Source organism: Fragaria vesca, linkage group LG7 (assembly GCF_000184155.1).
Source record: "Fragaria vesca subsp. vesca linkage group LG7, FraVesHawaii_1.0, whole genome shotgun sequence".
Taxonomy (NCBI): domain Eukaryota; kingdom Viridiplantae; phylum Streptophyta; class Magnoliopsida; order Rosales; family Rosaceae; genus Fragaria; species Fragaria vesca.
Window position 1 is genome coordinate 20,922,870 of NC_020497.1, and position 19,743 is coordinate 20,942,612.

The window sequence follows — 19,743 nt, forward strand, 5'->3', positions numbered from 1 at the left end:
TAATTTAAGTTTCAGTAAATTGTCTTACATTTCAGATGTTGATGAGTTGCTCTTTCCGCAGCTTCTTTTACAAGCTGAAAAAACTGTGGATCCACTTAAACTGTCACATAAAAAGTCTAGAAATCACTTTCAAGATTGTCATTTCTATTTGAAACTACATACAGAAAGTGCTTTTGGGAACCTCTCATGGAAAATGGTACCGCACTTTCTTGACAGATTTGTTAACGATAAGGGCTACCGTGGCGTGCAAGTGTGGCTGTTACCCTTCAATTCCAGCTTCAATATCTCATTCTTTCAATGCAAACATTCATGTATATATAGTGAGCGATCGAGCACGTCTTGTAGAGAATGGAGACAACACTGCACCAGCTAAGTAAATGAGACGATAACAGTGAACAAACACTGTACCCAGAAAAAAGGACTGGACCTAAAAATTGACACATAACTTATTGATTGAGAAAGACACATATGGCAAAAGCAGAGAACGAAGCCACTATGTACAAAAGCCCCACTAATATCATTGGCTTTCGATCCAAACCTTGCTAGCTTTTTCTTGTTTTCTCCTTTGATATAAATCAACAATTCGACATTTCGACCATCTCATTTGGCTCTATTAGGCGCCTACACAAGTTTAATGAATATCTATCCTCATAAGGGAATGATGCATCTTCCAACCTAACTACAATTCTATGCCAAATGTGTGACCGTCAGTTCCACATGTACGATGACAAACTATACGACCCACTTCGCCAAAAAAAAAAAAAAAAAAAAAAACTATATGACCCATATTTTCGATCTATATATCCATAGTTCTACTTCTACCATACTACAAAGCTCATTGCATATTTTGAATTTTTCACCTCTTAAATATTACGGCTGAAAAAAATAGTAGCTAGCATCATATTTTCCGGACCATGGAACAAGTTCTAGTATGTTCAGAAATGAAACTTTTGGTTTTTGATATATCAGTATTGCATGCCCTCAACGAAGCATGATCCAATCGCTAGCCGGGTGTTTCTCCCATTGTAAAAAAAAAACACCAAATTAAAGCAAATCCTCACCCTATTCTGCATGTTTTAGACACCTAATATCTTAGCAATCTAGTGCAAGCTAGTCTCTTCTATTCTGACACTGTAGTGTCGTGTATACGTATAGATATTCCTTGTCAAACACCAAGAAGGTGAGCTTGCATGTATGTCATTGCCTGTAGAGTATTTCCAAAGCTGGGAGCTCAACGAAAGAAACACTTGGTTGAATTCTAGTGAAGAAATAGGAAGGGAAACAAGATAAGAAAGAGAGGTCCACAAGACATGAAAATGCAGAGATCATTACATGGCTTACGTTTGCTAACACCATTGGTTAAGACACTCCATCAACCAATAGTTCCAATTATAAGAAAGCAACCGTGTTGCATTGTTTCAATTCCTGACTATATATTCTACAAGCTAACATCATTGCCAAGATTCCAAAGCACATGCACTCACCCTAATAATGGAGAGGGAAGCAGAAATCCTAGAGACGCATACTAGTGCAAAAAGGAAGAAGAATAACAAGAGCCAGAATAGTAGGAGGTTTAGTGATGAGCAGATCAAGTTGCTGGAGTCTATATTTGAAGCAGATTCAAAGCTAGAGCCAAGGAGGAAAGTGCAAGTAGCAAGAGAGCTGGGGCTGCAGCCGCGCCAGGTTGCGATATGGTTTCAGAACAGAAGAGCTAGATGGAAGTCGAAGCAAATCGAGCAAGACTTCAGAACTCTCAGAAATGAGTATGACTTGTTAGCATCTAAGTTTGAGTCTTTGAAGGAGGAAAAACAATCCTTGCTTATACAGGTAGCTACCCTACATCAACATTTGTAGCATTCAAAAGACATAGTTATTTCAAGTTTTTAACATCTAGTTTGCTTTGATTTCAAACAGTTGGAGAAGCTAAATGATCTTATGGGAAAACCGAAAGATCATGATGAGAAGCTAAATGATCTTATGGGAAAACCGAAAGATCATGATGCCGACACAGATGGTAAAGATCTGGAAGGCTCAAGTAGTAAAGACGGAAATTGTGAGACTACAGAAGAAAAGCCAAGTCACTTGCAGTCACACAAGAATATTGCAAGTAATGATGTTGGGGATGAAGGTCAGGATCAGCTTATGAACATGTGTCAAGTAGAAGCTATACCTGAAGATTGGAATAGATTTGATTCAGGCTGTCTGTTTGATCCGTTGCGTAGCAGTAGTGCTACATCACAGTGGTTCAATTTCTGGATTAACTGAAAGGTTGGAGCTTGAATAAGGATATTATTTGGTTTGAAGATTTTTTTCTCATGCGTTGAGTCCTTCAAACTAAGCATGAGTGAGGTTTCTCTCCAAAAAAAAGCATGAGCGAGGTATGTGTATATGGATCGTGTATGGCTTCAGACTTCACTACTAAGCATCCTAATCTAAGGTAGACTTGACAGTTTCTTCTGATTTGGCCACAAAGATGGAAGAACAATTCGAGAAAGACTAGCTACTTCGAGTCCAGAAAACGCAGACGAATGATCAAGACCAAAGATGTGCTTGTTTGTTCATCAATGAGTACTGTATGTATGTAAATGTGATTGTGAGATCGATTGTGATCCATGACGTGAATTATGTAATGTAGTGAGTATTGCAACAATTGCATGAAATAAATTAGTGATATTCTTTCATCTTATGAACTTCCACACAAAGTACTTACCAATTAAGCGCATTAGAACCTCACATGTACCACCCAACTTCAGTAAAATTTTGATCTAGCACCTTTTGGTCAATCAAGGGACTAACTTCAAAGAAATTGAACAGATCACTCACCTAAAGTCCGAAAACTAAAATCATAGATAATCTTCAACATCTGCCACCTTCATTTCTATATAGACAGTAGTTCACAATTCAAACTAGCATGATCATCAAAATTTCGATGTACTCAAAACGATCGGTCCCAAAACTTGGCTTATGAAATTTACAGTTTTACATATCTGTGAAAAACTAGAAGAGCATTAAGGTACTCCACCCAAAAAAAAAACCAAATATTTTGACTAATATCCGAAACTAAGAAAATAACATAGCAACAAGACAGTTTGGCCGAGTGGTCTAAGGCGCCAGATTTAGGCTCTGGTCCGAAAGGGCGTGGGTTCAAATCCCACAGCTGTCAATTTCTAAGTGTTTGATTTTTTTTTTCTTTGTTATCTCTCTCACTCCATCCTATTTCTGGGCCACATACATAAAACATTACACACACTCCTTCCCAATCTTTCCAACAACAACTCTTGCAAGCATCAAATTTAGATGGCTTGCTTAACCTTAAAAGCTACATCCTATTTCACCTCTTCAAGTGAGACTTCCATCCCTTCTCTACCCTTCAAGACTCTCAAGCTACCTGCCTTTTGGCCATGGCAAAAGCTCAAGGTGGGCCCCCTCAGTGTGTCCCCTATGGGGTTTGGAACTTGGGCTTGGGGCAACCAGCTCCTCTGGGGTTACCAGGAGTCAATGGACAGTGAGCTTCAACAGGTGTTCAATCTTGCAGTAGACAATGGCATCAACCTTTTTGATACAGCAGATTCTTATGGAACTGGAAGGTTGAATGGCAAGAGTGAAAAGCTACTAGGAAAGTTCATAAGAGAATTCCAAGGTCCGCTCTTGTTTTTTTGATCTAATGCATTGATGTGTATCGTAAAATGTCTGATAGATAGAGATGATTGGTGATCAGGGCAAAGGCGGAAGGACATTGTGATTGCTACCAAGTTTGCAGCATACCCTTGGCGCCTAACACCAGGCCAATTTGTCAATGCTTGCAAGTATATAACTATATACTCTTCTCTTTGTGTTTTTATTATGTGATCTATACGAAACAAAGTGCGAGTAAGTGTGTGGAACTTGCAGTGCCTCGCTAGATCGGATGCAGATTGAACAAATCGGAATAGGGCAGTTACATTGGTCAACTGCTAACTATGCTCCTTTGCAAGAACGAGCTCTTTGGGATGGTTTAGTTGCAATGTATGACAAGGTAAGGCCTTGTGGCATTTCAATCTGTATGCTACTTGAGAATGGCTATACTCATAGCAATGAGTACAATGCAGGGTTTAGTTCAAGCAGTTGGGGTCAGCAACTATGGACCAAAGCAGCTACTAAAGATTTATGAATATCTCAAAGCCAGAGGAGTCCCCTTATGCTCAGCACAGGTATACTAACTAGTGTAGTGCTTTAGTAGAAATCCTATTGCACATTGCTGTGCACTCACTGAAATTGTTGATCTTATATTGGAGTGACTCTAGGTGCAATTTTCTTTGTTAAGCGTGGGAGAAGATCAGCTGGAGATCAAGAATATATGTGATTCTTTGGGTATCCGTATGATTGCTTATAGTCCTTTAGGACTTGGAATGCTTACTGGGAAATATTCACCCTCCAATCTTCCAAGCGGCCCTCGGTACATTGTTTCTTCATCGACCCTTGTATCAATTCCATAAATTCACTACATTGTTAGCATAGTTTGCTTACAGGGTAACTTCAATTCTGCAGGGGTTTCCTGTTCAAGCAAATTCTTCCAGGACTGCAGCCTTTGTTGGGATCACTTAAAGAAATTGCGCAGAAACGGAAGAAAACTGTACCACAGGTAATACTACTTCCACCTTTGACAACATGTTCCAGATTGCATACCTTTTTTAGAACACACATTGCATACCTACGAAGCCTAATACCAGGTCATTTATTCGGTTTTAGGTTGCGATAAATTGGTGCATTTCAAAGGGAACTATACCCATACCAGGAGTCAAGACAGTGAAACAAGTAGAAGAAAATTTGGGTGCACTAGGTTGGCGCCTCAGTTCACAAGAGCTGCATCAGTTGGAAAATGCAGCACGCGAATCACCCCAAAAGATGATCCAAAACGTTTTCCAAACAAAGTGAATTGGTATGCTATTTCAATGTGGGGAACTCATCACTGATTACCTCTCAATTCCGGACACAAACTAGGGGGAAGCGCTTACGATACTTTCATACATTAGCAGTTCATGCATTTGAAGTGTTTTGCAGGATCTGAATCAGCAAAAGAGTTTGTTAACGATAGCCTCATTAGCCTGGCTTCCTTAAGTGTTCAAATTGAACATTTTGTTCTCTCAGACAAAATTGGTAGAGTTCTATTGCAGCACTTCACTCTGGGTTTATGAGCTAAAGATCATTGATAAGTGATATCACACCACATAACCAAACAAAAACTAAAGAGAACATTGGCCATGTCAAAATTGAAAGCTCCATTACACAAAATAAGGTTCAGACTTCAAAGATAAAGCAAGCATATGAAGTCATCCAAAAGGATTGAAGTTCAACCACATTGATGTTACTAAAAATTCTAACAGCAAACATAAAGTCTTCCAGAAGCTGAATTCCACACATGCAATTCATTGTCTACTTGATCTTCTTCTTTGGCCTCAGCTGCATTTAAACAGAAATATGACCAAATTAGGGAGATGAACAGCACCCATAAAAAAATTAAGATACTGTGAGGGTAAAACGATGAAACAAGGCAACATTCAATATAGGATACCTGGTTGCTGTGTCCACACTTCTTCTTCCTGCAGTTGACTGCACGGGGGTGAAGACGTGCATAGCACCTGTTCGTACATAAAGACTTGTGAGTGACCCACAGTATATCACATGATGAAGCATCAAGAATAAAAGATAAGCATTTAATGTCAGAATCAATTGGTCCAAGCACACTCAGGTGTCAAAGCCAGTGATGGATACCAAAATAAAACACATGATTTCGGAATTGCAACTCAACATATGTGATCACACTTTCACTTCAGAAAAGTCGCATACACAACCATTGAAAGGTAAACATTTCATCTCAAAATACATCCAAAGATAGCACCATTAAATTTCTTTCAAAGCATAACCAAAATGGAAACTCACTTGCGGCAGATCATCTTCTCTTGGTTGTACTTCCTAGCCAATGCCATGAGCGAAGGCTCAATGATACCACCACGAAGCCTCAGAACCAAATGCAGGGTAGACTCTGCAACAAGAAATCCAACCACAAACTACCATCACTATTCAACTCCTCAACAAATCATACTCGCATTTAAATCATCCAATTGCATAGAATTATTATCTTAACCTAATCCAACATAACCTACACATATTACTAAAGAATCACTCTTTCTTTTCCAATTTACAGTTCAACATTTCAATTTCAAATTCAATACTCCATGAACAAATTCAAAGCACAAAGCACAAGAACAACGAATACTAACCTTTCTGGATGTTGTAATCGGCGAGAGTACGGCCATCCTCGAGCTGCTTTCCGGCGAAGATGAGCCTCTGCTGGTCCGGCGGGATACCTAAACAAACGAAGAGACATCATCAGCCCTAATTCACAGTAAAACTCCGGCGAGGAAGTAAAAGATTACGGCGACGGCTTACCTTCCTTGTCCTGGATCTTAGCCTTGACGTTGTCGATGGTGTCGCTGGACTCGACCTCAAGGGTGATGGTCTTCCCGGTTAGGGTTTTCACAAAGATCTGCATCTTCTCTAAGCTCTGTGCACCTCTCTCGTTCTCTCTGCGGCTAAAGTCTCTTTGGGTTTCGGAGTTTGTTTGTTTATATATGATGCAAGTCTGTGAGAGACTAGGGTTTTGGTGGTTGGAATGGAAGATTGGGCTTCCTTTTTTTTAATGTGAAAAGGGTGGAAGGCCCATTTCTGGCCCAAACGTGAGTGTGCCTTGAACTGGGCCTATGATTAGAGAAAAGACACGACAAGTAATCTCGTATTGTTCGTTACTTAACTAAGGCATAGTTTGGTACATCTTTGTTTTTAAAATAAATTCAGTTTTTATCCAAACTTTTAGATTTTATATTGTTTGGTAAATGAAAAAACAACAGGTTTTTTTGAAAATTACAAGTCACTAGCAGCAGTTTTTAGAAGCAACCTGAAAGTTACTTTTAAAAACAGCTGTCACTAAAAATACTAGAAATTAATAAATTTTATTTTGACAGCACTTTTAAAACTAATATTTACCAAACACAAAACTATTTTAATTCAAAGCAGCTGTCACTAAAAATACTAGAAATTAATAAATTTTATTTTGGCAGCACTTCTAAAACTAATATTTACCAAACACAAAACTGTTTTAATTTACAGCTGATTATTTTCGAAGTACAACAACAACAGTTTTTTTTTAAAGTCACAGCAATACCAAACTAGTCCTAAAATCGGAATAAATTCCATGTGATACATGTGTGTGTTGCTTGCAAAATTCTCATGTTGTAAAGATTGCACTAAAGCTCTAATGTGACTTCTAAAGTACCATCCATTATTCCAAACAGTGAAAAACATAGGAGTGTCACTACAAGGATGGTATTACTTTAATCAGGGAAAATAGATTCTCATCACATCCTCCTTTTCTTATCAACTTTGTTCCGATTTCTTCTCTCGACACACACGACTCACTTTCATTCCGATTCCTTGAGTGTGCTTTTAGAATACAGATTTTAGATAATCACATCATTATGAATCAAACTACAAGATGGATTGCAGATTGAACTATTCGGAGCCATACGCTGAGCACATAGCGAAACCACAAAATTGAGCTTGTTGAGGCCCAGCGAGCCCAACCGCGCGCGCTTCTTTGTATTTGCCGCCAGTCACTTCACTGCCACAGTCACCGCCTTCAAATCGGGTCTAAGTTTCCGAACCCGCTTTCATTATATTAAAACCCGCGCATGGCCTCCACTCTCTCTCTCTCATCCTCACTCCGCTATATTCGCCCCCCAACGCGTACATTCCACGCGCCGCTGATCTCGCGTCTCCCTCTGTCGAGGCTGCAACCGCACACGATCACTCCCCTCCGCGCGAATCTCAAGACCCCGATGTCCGCATTGGGATCTTCGTCGCCGTCGTCAACGGCCGGGATGGGAAGTCAGAAGAAGAAGGTGGAGGTGTTTGACTCGGAGGAGCAACTGGCGGCGCAGCTGGCCAAGTACACCGCCGACCTGTCGGAGAAGTTCGGCAAAGAGAGAGGCGCCTTCACAGTTGTTGTGTCCGGCGGCTCGCTTATCAATTCTCTGAGGTAATGGAAGAGAGGGTGAGATTGAGTTTGTGAAATTGTTAAACGGCGTCGTTTTGTGATTTTTTTAGGGTTTTGGATTTTGCAGGAAACTATGTGAAGCGCCGTATTTGGAGAGTGTGGAATGGGGCAAGTGGCATGTGTTTTGGGTTGATGAGAGAGTGGTGCCTAAGGATCATGAGGACAGTAACTACAAGCTTGCTTATGATGGGTTTCTCTCTAAGGTATATATTATATGCATTAAAGTTCTATGCTTTGACAGCTTTGTTATGTAATTTAAGTCAAAGACTGTGTTTTTGGGAAGCTTGAACTTTGATTTATGCTTGTGAATTCTAATTATATACACCCATGAGTGAGAGATTGATCTATGATTGAGTAAGTATTGGTTTTGTTGTGTTTAGCAATAAGCAATATATGATACTTTCATACTTTGAAACTTTTCGGCTGATAATCCAAAAAATAAGAGTCCGGAGAGAAATGCAGTGTTTCGGGTTATAGAATAGTTTGCTTTATGTAAAAGGCTTTGTTGGATGTGAGGAGATGTTATTGTAAGTGAGATTTAGTAGAACACGATGCCATGCTAGTGATTGTGTCACACATTCAAAACTATAGATATTTGCTGCTCTCACCCTTTAAGGGCGTCAGCTGAACCCTGGCGAAAGCGATTTGGTTAAGTTGGTTATGTACTTGTGTAATGATAATTAGGTTGCCTCGTGCTTTCAGTTCAACTATAAGCGCTGCTGTGTAGAATTATAAGTCTGCATGTGGTCTTAAGTTTTAGCATGTGCTTCCTGAATTCAACTATAGGCATGCTGAATGTTGGTATTTTTGTAGGTACCGATTCCCGCAGGCAATGTTTATGCCATTAATGATGCACTGTCACCTGAGGGTGCAGCAGATGATTACGAGACTTGCCTCAAACATTTGGTTACAAATGGTGTGCTAGCCACTTCAAAAACTAGTGGGTTTCCAAAGTTTGATATCATGCTTCTGGGAATGGGTCCAGATGGGCATGTTGCTTCACTATTCCCCGGTCATCCTCTTGTCAACGAGAAGGAGAAGTGGGTCACCTTTATCAAGGACTCACCAAAACCACCACCGGAGAGGATTACTTTCACCTTTCCGGTGATCAACTCCTCTGCATATATTGCAATGGTTGTGAATGGGGCTGGAAAATCTGGTGCTGTGCAGACAGCTCTCGGAAATAGCGAGAACTCTGACACTTTGCCTGTTGCATTGGTTGCTGCTGAAGACGAATTGACTTGGTTCTTAGATAAGGAAGCTGCTTCAAAGCTGTAGAAAGGAAACTTATCTATAGGCTTGTGAGGTATTGCATGTGTTAATCGTATAATGTGTGTTGAAGCAGAAATCACTGTGATTCACTGCTGGCTTTTCTTAGGAACTGTAACACTAAGAAGTGGTGACTATTTTTGGTCATCCTGATGGTGCAGTAAGAACTAAAATAAAATGGTTTGTTACATTATTCAGTCATGAATAAAACTTTATTCTCATCTCGGCTCCCTTTATCACTCCCTTGCAACTATATAATTGTGTTAATGCAAACACTGAACATCTGCAGTAGTGAAGCTATCCATCATTCATTCACATTTGGTTTAGTGGTTTCCATAGTCTTTCAATTAGAACTTCGTATCTAGTTATGTATTTCTTCCAAGTTACTTAATTTTATGGTCAAATATGAGATGTGTCTCTCTTCTTTTTTTTGTTCCCTTTTTGATCGGTTTCTGTGCTCACACAGGCTAAGGCTCGCTTGCTTTGCTTCATGAACCATTCTTGAACAGGTTCAGTTACTATCATCTTTCTAGCTTTATGTCTTCCTTGGATTCTGAACTTACTTTGAAGGCTGGGAAATGTGAATGCGTTTTAAAGTTTTCATCTTGAATTAAGTTTTGAGATTCTCAGCATCTATGAGATGTATGGAATTCATGTTTTTCATCATTTGGTTATGGCATTCTTCAATCATACAATGCTTACTGCTGAACACTGGATTTCAATCACCTATAAGAAAAAGGAATACGTGATTCGACTACCTTATTCTCCTTGAATGATACTGTCCATTTCTCTAAGCACATGTATAGAAAACCAATGCCTGACTCGAGCACATGACAATCCACTTGGTTCTAACTGGTTTAGTTTACTTGAGTACATTGTATAATGTTCATATGAGAAGCATTTGATGTGGGTGTACCCTTTTGTTTCCTTCTCTTTTCCATTTTAAAGAAAGCTCCCTTTGGTTTCTGAACTTGCATTCAAGTCCTCAAAATTATCTTCTTGCTCCTCTCTTTCTTGCAATGTATGCTTGGCCCTAGAAGAAGATAAGTTTATTTTTTTTAACAACGTGGTAGATCTTCTGCTCAAGTTCATGGTGTAATAGCTAGCCAACGATCCTCATTTTCACGCATGGTTGAGAATTAATGGTGTCTAAACTTAAACCAGGAACTACTGTCTTCATTTTCTATGCTGCATCTAGATCTATAAAACACATCATCTTCATTCATCGTCCAGATAAACCCCAAGTTCAAATGTATACGCAACGCGATCATATCAACAATAATGCATGGTATTGTAATTAAGTTCATCAATTTCCGAAAGTAAGCTTTGCTTGGTCGAGAATAGTATTGAATTGAAAGAGGGTTTTAGCTCTAAAAGGGACCGAGTAATATCGATTTACAAGCTAAATCCATAATGATCTTGACGGCAGTGGAAAGAACAACTAATGATGGTGTAACCACTATGGATTACATCTCCATCGATACCTTAATAGAATTGATTAGAAGGCCTAAAACAGCTCCTTTAAGGATGGTTGCCTTTTGAAAAAGTTACAGATTGATGGGAACTGCTGCATTCTCATATCAGCATGCAGGTTTGAATAGGTCTGAGTTATTGAGACAGACTCTGCCCACAGGCGTGTTCTAGTTGTGTAGTCACTGTCCTCAATCCAAATTTCTGCATGGACTCGATCTGGGTCTGAAATATCATGCTGATCTAGAATCTCTTTCATGATTGTACTAGTTCTGGTTGGTGATAAAAGAAGAGAATTTAAAGTGTGTAGGGCATGCAGCATTTCTTGGAATTATCCATGCCCATTGTATGATTATAGTTTATAGCTCGCCATTCATCATTTTGCATGTCTTATAATGTAACTACTCGAGAAGGATCTTCTACCATAATCCGAGCTCTGTTTTGCGATATTTGTTCATCAATTTTTACAATAGAGAAACTCTATGTATGTTATACGACAAGAAATTTGTATAATTTCAGAAAAATAATTCGTTATCGAGATATTTATCACTTTTATAGTCGATCATACGATGAGACACAATAAAAAAAAAATTGTATTCCTTTTCGTTTTTTTTTTTCATTGCTATACTCGGTAAAATTATCCTCCATTATCTATATTCCTTCCTTTCCTTCTCATTCTTTACTTTCTCTTTTCTGAAAGAACATAAAAGAAACAGATCCGGTCAATTAGTGCTTGATTTGCTTTCTGTCTCTAGGCTCTCTCTCCACTTTTTATTAACAATGGATGCAATAAGGATTCTTCATGTAAACTTGCTTTGAGTCTTTGACCACTGTTTAGTGTTATGATCATAAATCCCACTACAGTTATGTTCACCCAGAATTTTACACCTACAATAAGAAGGAGAAAGCTCTATAAATATTTCAATTGAATGTGATGTTTAAGGTACCATTCAAATAAAAAGGTATATTCATGCCGATTATGATCAAGTTTGTGATGCTTAAATAGTGTCCTTAATCAACATCATAGGGGATGATGTGTCTGGCCTCATTGAAATTTTCTTTCCATTTGTTTACTATGTGACTATGTCCAATAGCACTGCGCCCAATTTTGTTGACCCTAACATACCAAGTTGTTAAACACTCTTTTCCTCATTGTGGAAGGTTTAGTGACTAAACAATTCGTTAAAATTCACAAACACACCGTCATTCCCATTAGTGATGTAAACACCGACTTTGTCTCAAACTTATTATAAACACTTTCTATTTCATAGTTCATACAAAGGGAGAAATGAGTTCCAACGCTGATATATATCTCATAGTGACACTGTAGTGGTGGATTCTATTCAATTTTGTTCTCAAACTGCAAACTATTAGTGGTGTGGCCTCGATCAATATACAAATGTACCATGTGGATAACATGGTTCTTAAGTAAAGTGTCACACCACCGTTTTCTGTATGGTTAGTTTAAGCAAATTAATCATGGCTAAATCCCACTTTGTTTTGACTGGCTCGACTCTTTTTCATCAAAAGCAGAGAGCTTGGGCAAAAGGTGATTACGAGATTGCAAAATGCAATGAATGGGTGCCTAAACATTGTTAGGCCCCGCAGAGTAGTTAATTATTTCTTGTATTAGTAATAATAGTTAGTTCATCAAGGTAACTTGGAGCAGATGTAATAGTATAATAATGGAAGAGGGGACTAGAAGCAAGCACTCAATGAGAAAAAACAAATGCGTTTGGTGAACTTACCAACCAATTAGATCATGGTCGGGTAAAAACTTATATGCAAACTATTTGTGTATTCAAATCACCAAACTTTTACGGATTTTGAATATGAGAACCAAGATTTCAATTTATCTCTAAAAAGAAACATCATCAAAAAATCGGATTGTAAATATCTCTTTTATCGTAATTGTTCTAAATTAGTTCAGAATTATGATCTTATGATCAAAAATCAACACCTTGTAAATTCGGTTATTTTTCTCTTTCTCAACAATGCCATCAATCTCTCAATGCAATTGACTAATAGAAGTTATAGAACATTAGAACATCGCACATGATTTGGAGTGGATTAGTCACAATGCACAATATTCTAACCTAATGGGCAAGGGGATTTCCAAAAATTCAAAATCATGGAAACAAATAACAATAGCAACATGCTTGACTATAATGGGTAATGAGACTATTAGTTGCAGAGTATACAAGAAAAAGAAAATGAGGGATATGGTACTATGGTGAGAACTAGAGATTAGATTCTCTCCCACACTCTTTCTTCTACCCTCCTCTCTCTCTCTCTCTCTTCATCTTTGGTTTATATATAAAAAAGGGTCTACTCTTCCTCTTCCTCTAGACTCGAAGACTATAAACTTCTCTCTCTCTCTTCTTAGGAATCCAGAGAGAGACAAAGAAAGAGACTTGCAAAGCAAAACAAAGCAATTACAAAACCCAAACCAAAGCTCTTGGCTTTTTCTCTCTCAATTGATCCCAATCCCCTCACTATTTCATTTCTCACACAACAAAAGAAAAAAATTGGGTCTTGTGTGGGTAAAAAACCCAACACCTCCCTCACCAGAAGAAGAAGGAAGTCCAGATCAGAAGGGCATTCCGGTCATTGTCTCATCTCCATGTTCCCCTCCGGCGCCGGCGACGTGTTCAGGTCATCAGGCGGTGGGGTATGGTGGGCGGCGCCGTCGGAAGTGGCCGTCGGCGTGACGGTCTTGGCCGGACTGGCTCTGGTGATGGCCCTGTTCTGCACTACCTCTAGGTAAAAACCCCCCAAAATTTCAAAGCTTGCTTTTTGAGAAAAACCCTAGAAGAAGAAGAAGCAGTGACATTTGATCTGTGAAACCCTAGATTTCAAAGCTTAAATTTCAAAGCTTTAAGGAGAAACCCTAGATTATGAGAGCTCTAAGACGAAGTCAGACTTCGTTGCCTTCGAATTCTTCATCTCCTTCTTCGTCATCTTCGTCGTCGTCGTCGTCGTATTCGTGGGTTCAGTTGCGTTCGGTTCTGTTAGTAGTAACCTCTTCCTCACCGGCTCATTGTTCTTCTTCCTCGGATCGGTGAGTCATTTCTATCTCTTAAAGCTTTTTGTTTTCGAATTTTGCATCAGATCCCAGATCTTAAAACAGTTCAAGTTCATTTTTTTGTTTGGTTTTCGAGTTTTTCTGAGTCCACCGATCTGTTGGGTTGTCACTGTATTGGTTCAGTAGTCATGTTTCAGTCGGCTGCTTGAGTTTAGGTTTAACCAAGTCCGGATCTTTGTGTGGTCAAATGATAAATGTGATGAGTTTGGTGTTTTTCGGGTGCTGAATAGAGACAATGCAGTGGTTCAGTATGTCAATGAACTTAATCTGCAACCTTGTCATAGGTTTTATGATCCCTTGTTGAGCTGAAGTTTGTGTTTGATTGCTGTGTGGGATCTGTTTGTTGGTCTTTTTTTGCGAGTTTGTGTATTGTAGCTGTAAAATGCTTTGGCTACTGTTTTATTTCAAAGTCTTGAGACTTTTGTTGTGTGATTGTTGACTGCCCAATTTTAGTTTTGTCTATGATGGCTTGTTCACCTGTTGCCTTATTGATTGTGGCATTTGGTTTTCAGGGCTCGTCTTAAGTCACCCTGGTCCCGCCGGAAAAGAAAGCATGCTCTTTCACTTAACCAATGGAGACATTTCTTTACACCAGATGGAAGGCTTCGCGATGGTGGAGTTAAATTGGTGAAAAAAGTTCGCAGTGGGGTGAGTTACCATCACAGTCTTCCTATATGCTTGTTGCTCACAGAATTATGGCAGTACAAGGGTTGACATTATTCACCTTCAATTTTTATTGTAGGGTGTTGATCCAAGTATTAGGGCGGAGGTCTGGCCATTTCTCCTTGGAGTGTAAGCATCTCAACATCTGTGATATCTTATAAAATGATATTTGCATCTTTTAGGTATACTTTTTCTGTTTGATATCAGGTGCTTTGCTGTACCATGCTTTAGAGAGGACTAGATTTTTCTTTGCTCCTATGAATCTCAATGATCCTAATCCATCATATTGATTGGTAGATATGCTTCTAAGCATATGTTCAGGCCTCCTCGTGTATGTATGGCAAGTCTGGTTTGGGTTATGAGAGCTTAAGTTTAGCCCTGAGGTGTGGGATTTCTATTAACATAGACTTTGTATGTTAGTTGATGTGAAACTTCAAACAACTCATGTTGTTTGTATGAAAAGCTTATGAGATTCCTTCCAAAGTGTATGCATTCAAAAAATAAAGTTTGCTTGTAGAATTTGGCCAAAATTGCATGTTCTCTGTGTTTGTGGCTAATATTGCAATTATCATATTGCCATCATTTTCTTTCCTATGCTCCTGTGTCATGTTACGTATTATATAGCTATGTTGTATTTAGTAAGGTTGCAAAACCATACTCATGCTCATTGGTAATTTCTATGTCAACAGCTATGATTTGAACAGTTCGAAAGAAGAAAGGGATATAGTCAAATCTCAGAAAAGGTACCATTGCTGAATTCATTTAAGAATTTATTCCTTATCACTAAATTGCACAAATGGAATGCACATTTTGCCTGGTTGATGCAAATTTTTTGTTTCTACTCCACTGTTCTTCTAATTTCATATTATGCTCTCTATCTGATTGCAGAAAGGAATATGAGAAACTACGCAGACAGTGCCGTCGGGTTATAAAGTGCATCAATGGGAGCTCTAAGTTAAATGGGGACAGTTGCCCTGAGATGGATTCTCCTAGCTCCGAGGACGTGGTTAGTGCCAGGGAGTCCCTTTCTAGTGAAGAAAGAATTGCAGATTCTGAATACTCAGATGACCCGTCCACTTTATTGTTGGATGGAGATGAGACTTCAAGACGAAACATGAATGCTGATTCCAAAGCACTCAACTCAGACTCATCCGACTCAGACTCTTCTGTAGAATCTGAGGTGATTCAGTCTCGCCCCTCGTGTGAAGGAAACGAAAAGAGTGATCCTGACATGACTACCAAGGATGATGTATCTCCCTTGAGGACAAAAATCCAATCAACGCTAACCAGTGAGGATTTTAGCACATGGAAGCGGATCATACGCCTTGATGCAGTACGAACTAATGCTGATTGGATTCCGTACTCCCCAACTCAAGCTGAAGTATCGAATGATAGGGCACGGCGGTCTGCTGAGGCTGTTGGGTTGAAGGATTATGATCACTTGGAGCCTTGTAGAGTTTTCCATGCTGCTAGACTGGTTGCTATTCTTGAAGCATATGCACTGTATGACCCAGAAATTGGTTACTGCCAGGGTATGAGTGATCTACTTTCTCCTATAGCTGCTGTAATGACAGAGGATCACGAGGCTTTTTGGTGTTTTGTGGGTTTCATGAAGAAGGCTCGACATAATTTTAGGCTTGACGAGCTAGGGATCCGAAGGCAGTTGCATATAGTTTCTAAGATTATCAGATGCAAAGACTCCCATCTTTACAGGCACTTGGAGAAGCTCCAGGCTGAGGATTGCTTTTTCGTCTATAGGATGGTGGTTGTGCTGTTCAGGAGGGAGTTGACATTTGATCAGACAATATGTCTGTGGGAGGTAATGTGGGCAGATCAAGCAGCTGTTAGGGCTGGGATTGGAAAATCTGCATGGAGCAGAATCAGGCAACGAGCCCCACCAACGGAAGATTTATTACTTTATGCAATCGCAGCTTCAGTATTGCAGAAAAGGAAGTTGATAATAGAGAAGTATAGCAGCATGGATGAAATCATTAGGGAGTGTAATAGCATGTCTGGGCAACTTGATATATGGAAGCTCCTGGATGATGCACATGACTTGGTGGTAAACCTCCATGACAAGATAGAGACATCCATCTCTGCGCCATCTCTTAGCTAAGTTCATACTTACATTGTTAGGTTTCATTTTGAAAGTGGGTTCAATCGGTACTCCGAACTCTTTTTCTTTTCTTCTTTCCTTTTCTTTTACGCAAGCACCCACAAGCTTAATCGAGTCAGAGTTGTGTGCTACTCAATTTTGCATCCTCTGACTACGAGCATACTTGAAGTGGAGGTGGGCAAACATTCAAAAGATTAATTATTTAGATTTATCTGTGTTGTTGTAATCCTCGTACTTTACTGGAGTTTCCTAGACGACAGGTTCCAGATAAAATGCCTGTGTATCGGTTTTTACCACTAATGTACTATTATTACAATACTGGATGAGGAATACATCAAGCATTTCATGTGTTCCCAAATTATTATCTTTATTTTATCCCATGATCTCAATCTCACAAGACATGTCGAGGAATTGGTTGGTCCAACCCCCAGAGGCTTGAGGTTGCTAATGTATGCATAGTAACAGATTTTACTAGGATCACAGAAAGTGCATCCACATCTGAAGAAAAGCAAAGGCTAGGAAACTCTGACTGAAACCAATCTTTGACACACAATTCTCTGCCCATTTCTTCTACTGAAACCATGTAGGGTACTGGCCAAAAAGGATAGTAGATTTACAAACAGTCGATGATATTCAGTATTCACTGCATAGCTGAAGTGAAGCAAACTGACGGTGCATAAAGATGTCCAGGAATAGATAGCTCATCATAAATTCAAGATCATCCGTTAAGATTAAACCATTCAATAGAGACCTTAACCAAACTGACACTAGAAGCAAATGACTGATGAACAACAATGTGAACCGACAACATACTAGAAATACGCAATTGTAATTACAACTGCTCCACTGTGGACAAATGAAGTAACCCTTACAAGGGGGAAATGTAACTAAAATGACATGACTACTCTTTCTTGGTAAAGTGACGGACGGCAAAGGCTAAACCCAAGATTAACAGGGGCACCAGGAACTGTAAAATCTTGATCACAAACTCGGATGTCTTATCCGGATTGTAAGTCTGCGGTGGCGGAACGAAGGTCCGTTTTAGTGGGACAGTTGATGCATCGATCTCTCCAATGTAGTACTTGTCCATCATCTCTCTGGCAGAATCACTGTGACCAACATCTTCAAAATCATTTGTTCCATCTTTCCCTACATCAAACAACATTAATGTCATAAGCTATCCACGCTTGAAGGTTGCCGAAAAGCATATAGGTAACAGAATGTCTTACCTGTTGCAGCTAGCAAAACTTCATCTCCTCCGGGATGATCTTCCATGAAAGGGGTCACATCATACACCTAAAATCAACAATTCAAACACTTGAGCACAACAGATAACTGACAACCATATCTTTATAACAGAAGAAAGAACCAACCCCTTATCAATTAATCAAGGCTTAGTAGTTAGCAAATTTTGGTCCAATGTTTAAGATCCAACTCCATCAACTCATCACCTAAAAATGTACAAGTCCTAGGTTGAGATTGATAAGACAAAAGAACCAATCACTTCCTGTTAATCAAAGTAGTCACTGATAAGACATAAGACCAACCGCTTCCTATTAATTAAAGTTCATGGTAGTTGGCAAGTTCAATGTCCATCAAATCATCAGCTAAAAAATAGTCACTTCTAAGTTGAGATAGACCAATAAAACATAGCTTAGCACAATTACAACTACTGAATTTGGTTGATTCTTAACAGTTCTAGGTGAAAAGGGCATGCTTTTCAGAAACAAAATAGTTGATTTCTAAATTGAGGGTTTCAGCTCTCTCTCATCTTTGAGAGGACTGATCAAATGAATCAGGAACTAAATGTAACTACTCTATGGTGAGACAGATACCACCTTCAAAACACAGTCACAGACTAGCAAAATTACAATTACTTAGTTCATTCTTCACAATTCTACAAAGAATAAGGGGCATGCATTTCAGAAAACACAAGCCAATTTATAAATTGAAAGGGCTAGTCAATCAACCAGACACCAAAATCTCCTAAATCTAATCCAGAAAGATCTGACCTTCCCAGAAATAATAAGCCAGCAATCTTTGGTCTGGTTGTGCTTAGCCACCTCTTCAAAAACGTGAACTTTCAGATCTGAAGCCATTTCCCCTCTGCAAACCAAACCCAAAACACAACCAATCATTAAAAACCCACAAATCAAATGCAACAAAGCCTTGATCTTTACCAGTACACAGCCCACAAACACAGTTACCACCAATCACAAAATCGAAAATTGAAACAAAATTAAAGGTTTAAGCACAAAATTTCAAAGAGACATGCAGAAAGGAATCCAAACGGATCAAAAAACAGAGATTCTGAATTAAGACACAACAAAAGATGAAGACTTTGGCTTACCAACGTGCAAAGGCTTTGTGAGACGTCTCTCTCTTTTGCTTTTGTTATAACTCTCAGTCTGGGGAAGTCAGCTGATGCTCACAATTGGACTCTATATATTCTAGTTATATAAGTCCAAGATCTTGTTGTCAAAAAAAAAATAAAAAAATCCAAGATCTTGACAGTTGTCCAATTGCCCTTCAATTTCATATAATTAACAAACTTATTATACTTCTACATAATCAAGGTGAGGGTATATATGTCTTTATACGTATAACTAAGATAAAAAATTATGTTAAGTGTGTGTGAGCCTCACACACATGAAAATCATGCGAGTGTGTGTGAGCCACTAAATGTCTGTCTTTTATTGTTTAATTATTATTAAATTAAATAAGAACTATAAAAGCTATTTTATTTTATTTTTTTCCATCTCTACCAATCTTGTTTCTCCTCCTCTAACAGGGGCAGAACCAAGATTATAAGGTAAAGGGTCCGATTATTTTTTATGTTCAACAATTAACTTGTTTTGGCTCTAAGGAGAGATCATACATAAGTTGTATTATATGAAAGATCATTTGATAATATAAGGAAATAAAGAATACAAAAGGAAAAAAATGAACATTTCAATTTTGACATAATTAACACGAAATAACACAAAGAAAAGGAATTTATTGACAATTTCTTGTTAATTTATAAACATATTGGTTTATGGTTAAGAG

At 38.8% G+C, this 19,743-nt stretch overlaps 6 protein-coding genes and 1 non-coding gene across 8 annotated transcripts in view; 5 read left to right on the plus strand and 2 right to left on the minus strand.

Annotated features, from left to right (window-relative positions):
* The first annotated feature begins 1,388 nt into the window (after positions 1-1,388).
* Positions 1,389-2,684, plus strand: LOC101292061 (homeobox-leucine zipper protein ATHB-7-like). Its single transcript, XM_004307880.1, has 2 exons — positions 1,389-1,827; positions 1,915-2,684. Exons 1-2 carry the CDS (start codon positions 1,492-1,494, stop codon positions 2,263-2,265), a joined length of 687 nt encoding a protein of 228 aa, XP_004307928.1. The 5' UTR covers positions 1,389-1,491; the 3' UTR covers positions 2,266-2,684.
* Positions 2,685-3,083: 399 nt separating this feature from the next.
* On the plus strand, positions 3,084-3,163 carry TRNAL-UAG. The gene has a single exon. It is a non-coding gene; the product is annotated as a tRNA-Leu (tRNA).
* Positions 3,164-3,297: 134 nt separating this feature from the next.
* LOC101305025 (pyridoxal reductase,chloroplastic-like) lies at positions 3,298-4,914 on the plus strand. Its single transcript, XM_004309056.1, has 7 exons — positions 3,298-3,640; positions 3,719-3,806; positions 3,892-4,015; positions 4,089-4,190; positions 4,284-4,435; positions 4,528-4,621; positions 4,729-4,914. Exons 1-7 carry the CDS (start codon positions 3,298-3,300, stop codon positions 4,912-4,914), a joined length of 1,089 nt encoding a protein of 362 aa, XP_004309104.1.
* Positions 4,915-5,213: 299 nt separating this feature from the next.
* On the minus strand, positions 5,214-6,576 carry LOC101315094 (ubiquitin-60S ribosomal protein L40-like). Its single transcript, XM_004307874.1, has 5 exons — positions 6,430-6,576; positions 6,261-6,347; positions 5,920-6,022; positions 5,552-5,618; positions 5,214-5,439 (listed from the first exon to the last, which is right to left on the minus strand). Exons 1-5 carry the CDS (start codon positions 6,530-6,532, stop codon positions 5,413-5,415), a joined length of 387 nt encoding a protein of 128 aa, XP_004307922.1. The 5' UTR covers positions 6,533-6,576; the 3' UTR covers positions 5,214-5,412.
* Positions 6,577-7,467: 891 nt separating this feature from the next.
* LOC101314511 (probable 6-phosphogluconolactonase 4, chloroplastic-like) lies at positions 7,468-9,676 on the plus strand. Its single transcript, XM_004307872.1, has 3 exons — positions 7,468-8,074; positions 8,160-8,295; positions 8,906-9,676. Exons 1-3 carry the CDS (start codon positions 7,728-7,730, stop codon positions 9,368-9,370), a joined length of 948 nt encoding a protein of 315 aa, XP_004307920.1. The 5' UTR covers positions 7,468-7,727; the 3' UTR covers positions 9,371-9,676.
* A 3,541-nt stretch (positions 9,677-13,217) lies between these two features.
* LOC101309396 (GTPase-activating protein gyp7-like) lies at positions 13,218-16,814 on the plus strand. 2 transcript variants are annotated; one of them, XM_004307855.1, is made up of 5 exons: positions 13,218-13,594; positions 14,429-14,564; positions 14,659-14,708; positions 15,269-15,322; positions 15,468-16,814. In XM_004307855.1, exons 1-5 carry the CDS (start codon positions 13,455-13,457, stop codon positions 16,693-16,695), a joined length of 1,608 nt encoding a protein of 535 aa, XP_004307903.1. In that variant the 5' UTR covers positions 13,218-13,454; the 3' UTR covers positions 16,696-16,814. The 2 variants fall into 2 exon arrangements, with proteins under 2 accessions (XP_004307903.1, XP_004307902.1); XM_004307854.1 differs by having other exon boundaries at positions 13,369-13,892.
* A 463-nt stretch (positions 16,815-17,277) lies between these two features.
* The window catches only part of LOC101305323 (metal-nicotianamine transporter YSL3-like), a 6,758-nt gene continuing 4,292 nt past the window's right edge, over positions 17,278-19,743 (minus strand). The window contains 3 exon segments of the mRNA XM_004309057.1: positions 17,278-17,844; positions 17,925-17,991; positions 18,708-18,869. Of these exon segments, the coding sequence (XP_004309105.1) occupies positions 17,597-17,844; positions 17,925-17,991; positions 18,708-18,869 (477 nt within the window). The 3' untranslated portion in view covers positions 17,278-17,596.

What these genes read in the sequence shown, in the direction of transcription:
- LOC101314511 (XM_004307872.1), top strand. Translation starts at nt 7,728, where the DNA reads ATGGCCTCCACTCTCTCTCTCTCATCCTCACTCCGCTATATTCGCCCC. An exon ending in TCGCTTATCAATTCTCTGAG is followed by an intron (nt 8,075 to 8,159) that starts GTAATGGAAGAG and finishes TGGATTTTGCAG; the next exon opens with GAAACTATGTGAAGCGCCGT. An exon ending in ATGATGGGTTTCTCTCTAAG is followed by an intron (nt 8,296 to 8,905) that starts GTATATATTATA and finishes GTATTTTTGTAG; the next exon opens with GTACCGATTCCCGCAGGCAA.
- LOC101309396 (XM_004307854.1), top strand. Translation starts at nt 13,729, where the DNA reads ATGAGAGCTCTAAGACGAAGTCAGACTTCGTTGCCTTCGAATTCTTCA. An exon ending in TGAAAAAAGTTCGCAGTGGG is followed by an intron (nt 14,565 to 14,658) that starts GTGAGTTACCAT and finishes TTTTTATTGTAG; the next exon opens with GGTGTTGATCCAAGTATTAG. An exon ending in ATAGTCAAATCTCAGAAAAG is followed by an intron (nt 15,323 to 15,467) that starts GTACCATTGCTG and finishes ATCTGATTGCAG; the next exon opens with AAAGGAATATGAGAAACTAC.
- LOC101315094 (XM_004307874.1), bottom strand. Translation starts at nt 6,532, where the DNA reads ATGCAGATCTTTGTGAAAACCCTAACCGGGAAGACCATCACCCTTGAG. An exon ending in GAGAAGATGATCTGCCGCAA is followed by an intron (nt 5,619 to 5,919) that starts GTGAGTTTCCAT and finishes ATGTACGAACAG; the next exon opens with GTGCTATGCACGTCTTCACC. An exon ending in AGTGTGGACACAGCAACCAG is followed by an intron (nt 5,440 to 5,551) that starts GTATCCTATATT and finishes GTTTAAATGCAG; the next exon opens with CTGAGGCCAAAGAAGAAGAT.
- LOC101292061 (XM_004307880.1), top strand. Translation starts at nt 1,492, where the DNA reads ATGGAGAGGGAAGCAGAAATCCTAGAGACGCATACTAGTGCAAAAAGG. An exon ending in AACAATCCTTGCTTATACAG is followed by an intron (nt 1,828 to 1,914) that starts GTAGCTACCCTA and finishes GATTTCAAACAG; the next exon opens with TTGGAGAAGCTAAATGATCT.
- LOC101305025 (XM_004309056.1), top strand. Translation starts at nt 3,298, where the DNA reads ATGGCTTGCTTAACCTTAAAAGCTACATCCTATTTCACCTCTTCAAGT. An exon ending in AATCTTCCAAGCGGCCCTCG is followed by an intron (nt 4,436 to 4,527) that starts GTACATTGTTTC and finishes TCAATTCTGCAG; the next exon opens with GGGTTTCCTGTTCAAGCAAA. An exon ending in GGAAGAAAACTGTACCACAG is followed by an intron (nt 4,622 to 4,728) that starts GTAATACTACTT and finishes ATTCGGTTTTAG; the next exon opens with GTTGCGATAAATTGGTGCAT.